Below are 13,756 nucleotides of genomic sequence, written 5' to 3'. Positions count from 1 at the left end.
CGGTCCGCGGCTCGGTCATCCGGTACGGGCCTGACAAGAGGGCTCCGTCGGGCAGAGAGTTAGAGATGTGCACTGGCCTTAGCAATCGACGCCTTAGGTTTTCTGCTTTCAGAGGAAACATTAGTATTTCGCAGTTCTAGTAATAAGAAGATTATTAATTAGGTTGTGCTAATATAGTTATTAATTCAGTTATGTCCAGCTTTAAGCAGAAAGGTGTAATGGCGGTAGGCAAACTACCTCTGTGGAATGAAATCTTAGTGAATTACTGGATCCTGGGCCGTAGGATGAGACCCGTGGTAAACAATAAAAGCATTAAGCTTTAGATTTTTGCCATATAATGTGTGAAGCTGTGTGCTTTCTGCCAAGGATCGTTTTTTTCCTTGGTAGGTTTTTGTTTTCTTACGTGATTTGGCTAAAGCATTGAAAGTTAGGAGATGCCAGTGCAGTCTTGTTTGTTGATCTTTCAGGAGGACTGAAGATATGCAGCTGAGATGACTCTTCAGGAACTAGTGATTCGGGCAGCGAGCCTGTACCCTGACAGGAAAGCAGTTTGGTTTGATGAATGCAATGACAAACCCCCAACTTCCTACACGTATGCAGCGGTGGTTAAGCTTGCCACAGAATTAACAGCTTTCCTTCAAAAGCACTGCAGTCAGCAAGGAAAATGTGAAATAGGCCTTTACTGCTATCCAGGAATAAACTTACCATCTTGGATCCTAGGGTAATGGTATAAATGTTTGCAATCTGTGTGGCTTTTTTAAGGGTCATTTCTATAAAAGCAGTTTTTCAAGTTGTTTGTATTTTTAATAACAAAAATGCAGCAATACCATAGTAATATGGTCAAGAGGAATTGGAGTCCTGCATCCTTTAAGAAAAAAGATGGCAGTATTATAATATTTTGAAAAGCCACCGCTGAAAATATTTTTAATCTTGAGTTCATTGATGTCAAGTGTGTGTAACTCTATCCAGTTACTTAAAAGTATGTGATTAAACAGACATTTTTAAAATTAATAACTGTTATCATAGTGCTTGTTTAAAAATGGAGGCGTTCTAACAATAAATATATATATGAAAAAATGCATGCTGTTTTTTAGTGTATTCTTGCTAGCAAAAGAAAAAGATGCACTGAAAATAGATGTCATGCTTCAGGCTAAATGAGTGCAGTTACAGTTCCATTACAAATGCTGTAGAAAAAAGTAATGAGCAATGCAGCACTAAAGTGTCATTGATTATTTAATGGCTAGGAAATCGAAATGTTTGTCATCTCAGCACTCATGTTAATTCAACAATTAAAAAATCCAACTACTGCTAATGAATTGTAATGTTTGTACATTTTATATATTTGTCTTTTATAGCCATTGAATTTATGAGGTAATACAGAATCACAGCATCACAAACATATTTTTAGCTGATGTGTGTAGCAGCAGTTGTGCTGCTTATGGGGATGATTTGTCTCAGTGTTTTCCTGTGTCACACTGCATCTAAAGTACACAACAATGCAAGAGGTATCACAGTTGAGATTGCAATGAAGTGAGCGAGTGCTGTGATATAAACCTTCCAGAAACATGGAGGAACTTTCTCACTGTTTAGGAAATAATTTTCCCTGCAGTGGAGCAGGTTGCCCTGCTGATGATGTGCAGGCATCATCCCTGGAGATTTTTCCAGGGCCTGGCTTTATAAAGTCCAGAACAACCTGGTCCAGTCTCACAGCCAGCTGCACTGGAGTGGGAGGTTGGACTGGGCATCCTGAGGTCCCTTCCGACCTGATTTATCCTACATCCCAATGAACTGAGCAGTGACGCAGTTTTGTTTGTTTCTGGAAACTACTGGGGCGTTTTGAGTCTTAGAGCTGTCGTTACGGGTATATGTGGCGCAGGGCAGGCTTAGGTGCTGACTGATTCCAGTGGCTGCACAAGCACGCAGAGTGCTGCGTTCTCCAAGTCTTTGTTCTGGATCTCATTGCTACTAAATTGCTTGTGTGATAAGCTTGCACAGGGAGGAAATGCAGCTAATTGTACTTGGGAACTCAGCCTTAGAAGAAATGTGAAGTTTTATGGGAACTGTTCATGTTTTAGTCACCACTTGCTCATCTTGGCTTTTTTGCAGCGTTAATAACGTGCTTGTCTTTATCAAACGGAGCCGCTAGAGGGGGGAGTTGTAGTGAGCAGCACGATGTAAAGCACCGCCAATGAGGGCAGAATGGTACTTAGTGTTCTTCTGTTTTGGTTATTAGGGAAGAAATTCCAGTACGTGCTCAGATTTTCTTATGCTGGATTCTTTAGACTAGTGAGAACAGAAAGTGTTTTTAGTGCACAGACTTTTGGTATTTTGTTAAAGTGTTTATACATGCACATGTATAAATGAAAAACTTTTATTTCTGTTCCTCGTCAATAGCAGAAGCTTTTACAACGTGATGCTGTTCGTGTCAGTGATACCTTTGTCATCACCAACCTGCTCGGCCAGGAAGCATTTTGAATGTTTTCATCTGGCTTTAATCTTTCTCCTTGCTGTAAAATACCAAAAGGCAACACTGGTTATAATTTGCTTCCTACTTTATTTCTAAAAAAAAGCTTTAAAAGTTATAACTACATTTTCTGGCTAAATGAATGTTAGTGAAATTTAAAAGGCTTTATAAAAGTTTTGTTTGTCAATAAATTAAAAATATTTTTGTCTTGCTAGAATCCTTCAAGTTCCAGCTGCATATTCTCCTATTGATCCAGATGCACCACCAATGTTATCTGTTTATTTCATGAAGAAAAGCAATCTTCAATATATTCTTGTTGAGAATGACAAAATACATGTAAGTGTTCAGGCTTCTACAAAGTACAAAGTGCTTCTCTCCCTGTTAAAACCCAAAAATGCCTACTTCACTATTACAGTGTTTTCCAGGCAAGCTTGTAGGTCACTGGCATTGGAAGACATTTCCAAACTTATTTCTCCATATGCCAAGGTTGAGAGTTGAAATTCTTTGCAATGGTTGAAAATAACTCATGTGTTTAAGTCTTTGGTTTCCCTTTGTCCAGCTTCTCCCAAATCTTGTACCCTCACTCATTGCAAAGGGAATAGACAAGATCAGACCATCTAGTTATAATTAATACTTCTTTGTCTTTTGTAGGATTATTTTGTATATTTTCCCTTTCTTTTCAATATTTGATCAGAGAACTGTTTATTTCTTATTTATAAATATGTTAACTTACATTTAATGCATAAAAATACATGAATGTAAAACTGTCTGGTGTGTCCTCCAAAATTAGAGGGATGAAAAATCACGGGGTTTTTTTGTGAAACAAACACTGTTTAATATTTCATCGCATACAGTAGAACAATAACAGTGTGTCCTGAGTTCTGCTGTTGAAATTGTTTATTTTCTCTTCCAGAAGTTTCAGATGTCCCATGTTGGCTGGTTTCACCACGATTCTTCCACAATAGAACATATTGGTTTAACTCTCTTCAAAATGAGCTTGAGCGATGCTGATTTAAATTCACAAGTAGATGATGTGAAAAGTAAATATGAACCTTTCAAAGCTATGGGTAACTCGCAGGCGGGATATACCATTTGCCCAAATCGAACAGAAGTAAAAACATCAGAAGGAGGATACATGGACGTTCGCCAGAAATACTCTTTAGCATATGTTTTGCATACATCAGGAACTACAGGGATCCCTAAAATAGTCAGAGTGCCTCATAAATGTATAGTGCCAAATATTCAGCATCTTAAGTAAGTGTGGTTCCAGTTTTCCTTTTAAATGCTTTTAAAAATTTGACATTTAAGGACTCCTTTTTTTTTTTTTTTAATACTTCAGAGGAGCATAGATTAGGGTTTTGCTAACACTGCTTCACTTCTTCCTTCTCTGCCTTTTCAGATTTCTTTATTTCTAAATAATGCCATATAAAATTTTGTTTCTCTAAATGTTATTTTTATTTTTAAATGGTGCTTTACATGAATTTTTGAGGGATGTACTTCAAATAATATGCTGTAAGAAATGAATATCAAAGTTAATTATTCATTCACAGTTATATTTAGTGTGTTCTGTAGTTTTTAAGTCCCAGTTCCTTTTTAGGCTAACTGGGTTTCTGTTTCATTTAATACTTCCTAAAATACCCTATTGTGGAAAATACCACCTTTTCTTTCTTTTTTTCTCTCTTTCTTCTTCTCTCTCTCTTCTCTCTTCTTCTCTCTTCTCTCTTTTTACTTCTCTTTTTTCCTTTATTCCATTTTCCTTTTCCCCATTTTTCTTTTTCCCCTTAAGACTTTAGCTTTGCAAAAATGCATTTCTTTAATGCTGCTCTTCTAGTTTGAAATTTTTTTTAACAATGTGTATCAGATTTATAATTCCTGGTTTTCTTGTTTTAGGTCCATATTTGAGATCACACAGGATGATATGCTATTCCTGGCCTCTCCTCTAACATTTGACCCATCTGTGGTCGAATTGTTCATTGCTCTGACAAGCGGAGCCTCTATTCTTGTGGTACCAAACACAGTTAAAATGATGCCAGTGGAGCTGTCTGCTGCTCTGTTTCACCATCACCATGTGACAGTGTTGCAGGTAGGAGACACCTAAGATAAGTGTCTCCAGTGTCTCGCTTCTCACCTTTGCTGATGTGTGCCTCTTTTTCATTAGTCTGGTTGCTAACGACAATTGAGCAGGAGCATTCTTCCTTGAAAGCATGGCTCTTGTTATCCTTTTTACTGTACAGTGTTAGCTGCTTGCTCAAAGCCTCAAACATTTTGTGACAGAAAACAATGAACTAAAGATAAACCCAGCATTCATCTTAAGAAACCATTAATAACGAGGAATTAATTAAATTACAGTGTTAATTAAGCATTTAGTTCTGAAGAATCTGGTGATGGAGTGACCTATTATAGACCTTTTTAGCACTTTTTAATGGGCTTGATCTTAGAGCCTTTCCTCATAAGCAACTTTTAAGTTTTAATTATAGGCTCTGTGCTAAGAAGGAAGGAAGAGCTTCTCAGCTGAATCAATGACAAAAATATTCTCCTTATAGCTTAACTGATGATGAATAATTTTATTATGTTTCTTAAATTATAGCAAGACATTGCCATCCCCTCTTCACTTGCTTGAGCGGACTTGAGAAATCTAAAAAGTTATTATGAGGGAGGGAAAGATTAATTCTTCTCCTCCATTTTTTTGCTGTAATTCCCTTAAAGTTAAAATGATCAGTTGAAAAGTGATGGTCTTCATCTATTACCAGAAGAAAATAACCTGGTAGGAAATAATTCCATTGATTTTTCCAGTCCTCTTACTAGAAAAAGTAGGCAAGAATGAGCGTGAAGTGTCTGTTAAAATGATTTGCTGTTTTTCCCTTCACTGAAAGGGCTGTACGTCACCAATAATTTTTTAGAAGTAGCTGTATTTACGGAAGCTGTTTTGTTTCTTTTTTTTTGTTCTTTTTTTTTTCCCATGCTCATTGTAAAGCATGATGTCAAAGCTTTCAGAAAAACTAATCTTTGTAAACTGTTACATTTACACAAATCAGGAACAACCCAGAATCTGGCATCCTAGGAGTTTTTAGAGTTATGGAAAGCTCTATAAATGTTCTGCATGCCAGTTAATCAGATGCGTAGGTTATATTTTAGCTGTAACAAGCTGGAATGAAGGGAAAAAACCCTCAAACAGTAGCATCAAGAGAATATTTTGTTTGCTGATTTCTGTTTTGGAGTAATTAACGTAAGAACTAATGTGCACTCGCTTAAGTAGTAGCTGAGACACAACATGGAACCCATAACACATGTAAGGAAAGAAGAAACTCTGCAGAAGAACATAGATTGGTGGGGATAGTACTCATTAAAGGCTTCACATAAGAAACAAAATCTCACAAAACACCACTATGATCTATATTTCTACCTGATGGTTGATGCCTTCTACTATATGTAGATAATTAAGTACATCCACAGTATAACTATACAGTGGATATGGTAAAGCAAGAAGAGGTGTACACATATGCTGAAAGAATATAACAGGTCTTTCTCATGTCTTTTTTAAAAAATATGTATCATTCAGGCAACACCAACACTTTTCAGAAGGTTTGGAGCTCACATTATTAAATCAACAGCGTTGTCCGCGAATACTTCACTTCGCGTCTTAGCCCTTGGTGGTGAAGCATTTCCTGCACTGAATGTCTTGAGAAGTTGGAAGCACAAGGAGAACAAAACAAGTATTTTTAATCTGTATGGTATTACTGAAGTGTCAAGCTGGGCCACTTGCTACAAGATTCCTGAAGAGTCTTTTAGTGCTGATTTTAGGTAGGAAAAGTCACTGTTTTCATGACTTGGCATGTGAATGATGATCACTAGAAACAGAACCTTGGTCTCCTGTTTCCAGGGCTGCTGGGCCCTCATGAGTGTTTGTCCTGGTAGAATTTACGTTTGGTTTTTATGTAGAAATAGACTAATCCATTCTCTTTTGCTCTGATACAGCCCCCTCAAGTAAAAGTTGTTGTTGAGTGATTCTTGAACAACAGAACTGCAGTCTGAAATTCTGTGTATTTGTGACCTGTTAAGTTTCACGTCATGCATCGTGATGGTCTCTGTTTTAGACATCTCTGTATCTAGACCTCTTCCTCATTCCAGCCTGTGATTCCACGTGCTGAACCTGGACTCTCCTAGGCCAGGTTGTGCTGTCTCTGACTGTGAGGCAGTATTTAGTCAATGTTGCAGCTCCTACCTAATTATCTTGTAACTTCAGTTGGCCATACTCTTGCTCATCAGGAGGCTTTTCCAGTGAGATCTTGTATGTTCAAAGAGAAGGAACCTAACACAACTCTTAGTGAGAGTAAAGAAATGGGGCTTGGTAACCCTTAGTCATAGCCTTGAAACAAAGATATACTCAAAGCTTAGCTCTGTCAAGTTCAGAATGTTACTTCTGAGATTTACTTATTTTAAGCAAAAAAGCTTAAATATTACTTTCAAATGTAATCAGTAGATATACGAGTTTTCCTTACTGCTTCTTTGCTTTTCCTTACAGATTTTAAAACTCCACAAATGATTAAGTGGAGACTAGGTACTGGGGCTTTTTTCTATTATTGGATAATATACTGTTCAGCAAATGATCCCACTGATATTGCTTGACTAGTATGGGTGACAGAAATTTGTCCAAAGTGGCTTGCCCAAGGCCTCACAGTAATTTTCCTTGGACTTCCAGAAGTACTATCTTTTTATCAGTTAGCGCTCTGCCATTTTCACTCAATTACTTCAAGACTTTTTTCTTCGTTGTGTTTTATAAAGAGAGTTTAAACCCTTGAAGACTGAAAATAGTGAATGGTCATAAAGTTGTCATGTGAAAGTCATTTTCATTCTGGTTTCTCTAGGTTCAAACATTACCTTCTCCACAGATAATGTGGTGTTCTTCAGCCCTAACTAATATGCAGTTAGAATGATAGAAGTTTTTTATAGTGTCTTGACTGTTGTCTCCCACCCTTCACTTCAGAGCCTGTTCCCTTTAAGCCCCTTTGCAAAGGGAATTGGGGTTCCTTTGCAATAAGTAGCCCCAAATACTACAAAATCAGCCTATTTTATGTCTTCTTCGTTTCTTACTATTGATAGGACTGTTGGGGTACAGTGGCCTTTTATTTTTGCTAGCTGAATGATGAAAGCTGGCACATTTTCTAAAGACCACTAGAAAGTTAAAAAAGTCAGCGCAAAGTTAGTGCCTTAGTGGTCTGGATCCCTCAGTTTTTTAGATAAGTTTGACAAAATAAAATGTCTAATCCCAATGGCCAAATGAAGTGTTGTTTGTCTTTTAGTTTTGCTGTTCTGTGGAATATGTAGGCATCTTGAAGTTTTGTTTGGCAATGCGAAATTCTACTCTTTTTTTTTGCTTATGTCTTTGTGTTGGGACTTTCCCGTGGTATGGGACAGACACATTAAATCTGTGTTGCTTTCTTGTACCTGTTTGTCAAGTAATTCTATTTTGAGGCTGACCAGAGGAAGGAAAATGAGAAGATTCTCACTTGGCAGAAATACACATTTTACAAAATTTGTCTGCTTTTTGGTCAACCTGAGATAAAGAATTAATTGACTTAGCAGAATTAATTGACTTAACAGGAACTGTTAGGTTAAAATAACTTTATGATGGAAATTGAACTGGAACTCATGCCTAACTTCATATATTACCAAAGTTATTTAAAGTTACTTCGCTTTTTAAATTTTGCTTTTTGAAGAAAATACATTATTCTCTACTCCCACTCAGAAATAGTGTCTATATTCGATAAATTAGATTCTACAAGTGCTTGAAGAGGCTAGAGAATGAAGGGAAAGGAAACACTTGGTCTGCAGCTCAACAGAAGTAGTTTATAATAGATACATGACATAGAAATTACAGTTTCTTGGTTTTCAGTCTTTTCTGAAAGAGTCAACTGTACTTGTTGTCACAACATCAGTAATCAAATAGAATGAAAGCTCAAACTAGGTAGAACTCAAGTTGGTTGACTTGATGGAAGTTTCAACCTGGAGGACTTAAAAGCTGACTGAAATTCTCGGGGTACTCACAAGGTATTTCAAGGTCCATTTGAGCTTTATTTTCTATCATTCTGTAGGTTTTGGTATATGATAATGAAACCCTTGCATACTGATGAGCTTTATAATTTAGAACAAATTGAGATGTTTTCAAAGAAGAAATTTGTGTAGAAAGAAGCCCCAAATATCTACTTTTGCTCTTACACCAATCCATTAAAAAACTGTATGCTAACTGATTTCTGGAACTGTTTGTGTTCAGAAGGAGAAGATTTTTACTTTTTCTCTCTTTTAATACATTTAGAACTGATTTTGCTGTACCTTTGGGATCACCACTTCTTGGAACAAAAGTTGAGGTCAGAGATACCAATGGTTCTGCAGTTCTAGAAGGCGAGGGACAAATATTTATAGGTTATTTTATATTTCTTATTCTTTTAAGATACTTTACTGAGTTTTAGTAAAATGTTAATTATTTTACTTGGTGTCTGCCTCTGATATACAGATTAATATAGCATTTTAGTTTCCCTTTAGGCTGGGAACTTTTCTGGTGGTACTTTAGGTTGTTGGAATGATGAACAGAAAATTACCATAATTCTACCTGCAGACTGTGCTTTCATTATATTGGCTTTTTTTCCTGCTTGCATTTTGGCATTCTCAGTTGAAATCGTTTCCGTGTATTAAATGAATGAACTGCATCCCCCAGTTTATACATTGCAGAAGTTTAGACATCGATAACAATCTTTTAGTACTACTTATACTGTTTGGTAGAGCTTAGGAGAATTTGATAAAATACTTTTTATAATCTTCATTTACTGTTAGCCATTTAATATATGTAACCATGATCTTTTCTTGTGTAGGTGGTGAAGAACGAGTCTGCTTTCTTGATGATGAAATAACTGTACCCCTGGACACAGTGAGAGAAACAGGGGATTTTGTAAGAGTGCAGAATGCAAACTTGTTCTTCTTGGGCCGGAAAGACAATCAGATTAAACGTCACGGCAAACGTTTGAATATTGAATGTTTGCAGCAGGTAATATAACATCTAGTGAGTAGAGTATGCCAGTATTAAAAGAGCAGTGGTAAGGAACACATCGTTATGAACAGAAATGGGTATTTACTCATCTTCATATGACTTTGAGGAGTCTTAAAGAAATTGCGAGGGTGTCTTATAAAAAATTTAGTCACATAATTTAGGGAGGAGTTTGGTTCTGAGTCATTGGAAATCTGTTTTATTGTATGGTTTCTTCTAGAAGAATTGAGAACTGGATAAACACCTGAAAAACACTGAGTGTTGCACTGCAACACTTGTATAGTGATTGTTCTACAAGACTGAATGTCAGACTCATGGATTCTATCTCATTCACGGCATTTAGGCAAATAGTACGTACATCTCTGAGTTCATTTCTACGTGAAGAAGTACAAACTTTAGCTACAAGAAAAGGTATTTCATAGGGTGTTAGGCAGGAATGTGAGACAATACAAATTTTAAATGTGTACTTCTTAGAATTTTGGTTTTTACTCCTGTCACTCTCTTGATGAACTACATTTCAAAACAAGACTAATATTTTTTTAATTACAGGCTGCTGAAGATCTTTGTCAAGTACAAGCTTCTGCAGTGACCTGGTATGAGCAGGAAAAGCTTATCCTATTTGCTGTACCCAAAGATGATTTAGAAAAGGGAGAAACACTTAAAGAACTCCAGAAGCGCCTGCCAGCTCATGCAGTCCCTGATGAGCTTGTACTGATTAAAGCTTTGCCTTTAACATCACATGGTAAATGAAACTTTTAAGTACCCTTGCCACTTATTTTAACAGTCTGTATTATTATTTTTAATTGGCCAAATCCAGTACTCGGTTCATGCTTTTAAATATGTAGATTAGATAGTTAACTGTAATAATGACCTTGTATAATGTTTTCTTGATAATGTTTCCTCTGAGAGTAAAACTGATGTAGTAAAATCAATTTAGTATTAACACTGCACGTTTATTTTCTCAGCCATACCTGTTGCAGTCTGCAACAGAACCCTGACTCCAGATCAGGCCCCAAAGGTGGGCTTATGTGGGAAGCTAGGGTAAATTTTGAAAAACCTTATTGGGTTCTGTTAAGTGGTGTTGATTGACTGGTTAAAAAAAAATACAGGTGCAGTTGTTTATGAATAAGGAAGTGTGTACAAGATTAGAGTGTCTATGTGGGCAGAGCTAGTTCTGGAAGTGTAAATGCTACAAGAGCAATTAAAAAACCCGTACTTTATTTTCTACAAAGGCAAAGTTGATGTATCTGAACTGAACAAGATTTACCAGAACCATCTAAACTCCAGAAGCCGTGACAGTAAGCTGAGTGGCGCAGAGGAATTGTGGGAAAGATTGCAGTATTTATGGAAGGTAGTATTTTGAGCTGCCTTTTTATCTTTGCAAGTGGATCATTATACATGTGTCAGGAATTAAACAGTTTTAAGAAGTATGACTAATGCAGCCAGAACATTCTAGCTGCCTATATATTTAAGCAGTACAGCTCTTTCTGTTTAGTTAATACTTAAATATAGTTGCTCTGCGGTGGCCAAAAGGGAGTAATTTATATTTATCTATCGGATAAAACTGCAGGCTATGAGGTATAAGCAATTAGCACAGGAAGGATGTAACCTGTCAGTAGCTTTTTGAACTGTTTCACATGCCAAAGAAGATATCCCTAAGGGAAACAAAGAACTGGGACATGGAAACTTTGTACAAAATAGCTACTGTGTTAGTAGAGTTTCTTCTTTCTCAAGATAATTATGAATCAAAGAGTCTTTTTTTAAATAGATGGCACAGTTGCATAATTGTCTCTTGGACTGTCTTTTTCTAAATTTCTGTGCTAAAGACTTGTTTTTCATGGTGCTGAAATGTGATGCCAAACAGTATTTTTTTTTTTTAAGGATAGACTTCTAAGTTTCACCTGAAAGTGGGATTTGCTGTGGCTAGAACTTGAACAAGTAAATGCAGTGAAATTAGTAACACAATTTGCCTGTGCTGATACTTAACGGTATTAGTGGCTCTAGAAATGATAACCCAAAGGAATGGGATGTGCCCTAGACCCGTTATGGACAGCAGAAGGCAGCTTCCAGAACCAGAGAATTTGGACATCACATGCAGAATGGACAAGCAGGGAGTGCAGTGAGAGAACACAGTGATTGCTGCTTGTTGTAGTAACAATGCCAAATCCCAAATCCTTCATGAATTGAAGGAGTTACAGCTTCAATAGTAGGTAAATAAGTAGGTTACTTAAATAATTCAGAAGTAAAAAATACCAGTTTATATAAATTTTATTAATAAAGCATCTGAACCAATTTTATCAAAAGACATCAATGTTATTATCTGAGAAGTCAGCATTGATAAACGGTACTGAGATGGCAAAAGGCCAAAACAAATACAGCACAATTTGCTTTAATTCCTTGGAGTGCAGAATTTGAATTGAGCAAAACATTTTGTAGTACAGAACAAGTATCTCCGTTTCCCCATTCCTCCCCAGTTCTTGTTCCGTCACTATCTCTATTGGCACAAAAATGTTTTGTGTGATTTTTTGCAGAGTAGTGAGTTTCCTTAGAAGTTAATTTAATGAGGCTTCTGGGTTTTCAGGTAGATTTTACCCAACTTGAGTTCTTTTATGTGTGACGTGTAACACTCGTGGGCTGTTACCTCTTTCCTTCTCCTTTTCTCCAGTCTGTGCTGGGTCCCCCGGGTGATTCCACCAGAATTTCTAAGGATGCAGTATTTCTCTACAGTGGTGGAGACTCCTTAAAGGCTCTGCGATTTTATGATGAAATTGAGATGCTGGTAGGCAAAGCTGTGCCTGGACTCCTTGAAATTATTCTCAGCTGCTCAATTGAAGAGGTTTATAGACATATTCTTAAAATTCTGTTTCCAGATGAAGACCAGTTAATGAATTCTGACAATGTTGTGAAAAGAAAATTAAGTGAGAACAGTGGAGAGGAATTCCATGGGAAATATATTAAACTAAAATCTGAAAGAGGTCTTGAGGTTGCTTCAGGATTAATTTCATTTATTGCGCTAAGCAGAGGAAATAAATTTTTTTCTATGAATTTCACCAAGTCTTCTAAGCATCCCAGTAATACAGTACAAGTAGGAGTGGAACTGCTACAGCAGCCATCCAGTCTGCGTTTAAGGACTCCAAGTATAACGAAAAGCCACAGGCAAGGGAATGAAATGGAGAACAGAATGTTAACAGTTAGGAGCAAGGCGAATAAAACCAACTGTTGCTCTGTGCAGCAAATCCACGCAGAATGTAGTCACGTAACAACGGCGGAGTTGGCACTACGTGTAAGATGGAAGTCAAATACAAGAAAATGCGTTGATGCATCCCCACTGGTTGTAATACCGTCTAAAGAAGTGTCTGCATCTGTGTATGTTGGCTCTCACTCTCATGCAATGCAGGCAGTTGATCTAGATTTGGGAGAAATAAAATGGGAGAAGAACCTTGGAGATCGTATTGAATCTTCTGCCTGCGTATCCAAGTGTGGAAATTTCATTGTTGTTGGTATGTCCTTTGTTTTAGCCTTTATTTTAAATTATTTTTTCTGCTAAATGCAAGATGAATGACAGAGTCTTATTTCTTACCTCTGAATGCTCTCCACCTCTAGACTTATCCAGAAATTTCCGTATCTGCTTCAGAAGTAATTTATTGTGAAATAAAAACAGAAGGAGGAACTAATTTAAGTTTCATCATAGCCAGTGATAGAGCTTATCTAACATACACACTTGTGAATTATTGTATGCCAATTTTATTAATGAGGCCTTATTAAGGAATGGTGAGTATGGTTTCTTTTTAGAGGTTGATTAAGGTATGACCTTTTTTAAAAAAAAGTATGGAAAGGTGATACAGTCTTAAAATGTCTTTAAAAATTGATAGAGGTAGAAATGAGTGTGTGGTGCCTCAAATTAGTTTTCACATTGTTTAATTATCTCCTTCGACTCTTCTTTTTTGGAAATGTAAAGAACATGTTTGGATAGTTTTTTGATTCTGTCATATCTGTTATCAACAGATTTGGCATTATTCATCTTAATGTTATCTTTTTAGCTAATACTTACATATCACTGGTTGGTGCAGATGTCCAGGTGGTGAGGTTTTTTTATGCAAATCTAATGTTACCATCTTTTTGTCAGTATTTTGATTGCTTTTTACTCTGATGACAAAATTGAATGTTTCATTAAAACAGAAGGAGTTTGTAGAACTGCAGTTCAGTTTTCATTAGAAAACATCCAAACTTTATTTTTCCGAAAAGGAAAATTC

General features: G+C 36.6%; 1 protein-coding gene across 1 annotated transcript in view; it reads left to right on the top strand.

Annotated features, from left to right (window-relative positions):
- Positions 1 to 491: 491 nt before the first annotated feature.
- AASDH (aminoadipate-semialdehyde dehydrogenase) overlaps positions 492 to 13,756 on the top strand; it is a 17,433-nt gene continuing 4,168 nt past the window's right edge. The window contains exons 1-10 of the mRNA XM_010193505.1: positions 492 to 721; positions 2,680 to 2,800; positions 3,378 to 3,718; positions 4,355 to 4,547; positions 6,024 to 6,265; positions 8,778 to 8,884; positions 9,331 to 9,503; positions 10,053 to 10,245; positions 10,736 to 10,854; positions 12,169 to 13,003. Coding sequence (XP_010191807.1) covers positions 492 to 721; positions 2,680 to 2,800; positions 3,378 to 3,718; positions 4,355 to 4,547; positions 6,024 to 6,265; positions 8,778 to 8,884; positions 9,331 to 9,503; positions 10,053 to 10,245; positions 10,736 to 10,854; positions 12,169 to 13,003 — 2,554 coding nt within the window. The remainder of the gene's footprint in view (positions 722 to 2,679; positions 2,801 to 3,377; positions 3,719 to 4,354; positions 4,548 to 6,023; positions 6,266 to 8,777; positions 8,885 to 9,330; positions 9,504 to 10,052; positions 10,246 to 10,735; positions 10,855 to 12,168; positions 13,004 to 13,756) is intronic.

Source organism: Mesitornis unicolor, unplaced genomic scaffold (assembly GCF_000695765.1).
Source record: "Mesitornis unicolor isolate BGI_N332 unplaced genomic scaffold, ASM69576v1 scaffold21641, whole genome shotgun sequence".
Taxonomy (NCBI): Eukaryota; Metazoa; Chordata; class Aves; order Mesitornithiformes; family Mesitornithidae; genus Mesitornis; species Mesitornis unicolor.
This window is presented reverse-complemented; position numbering and strand designations above follow the sequence as displayed.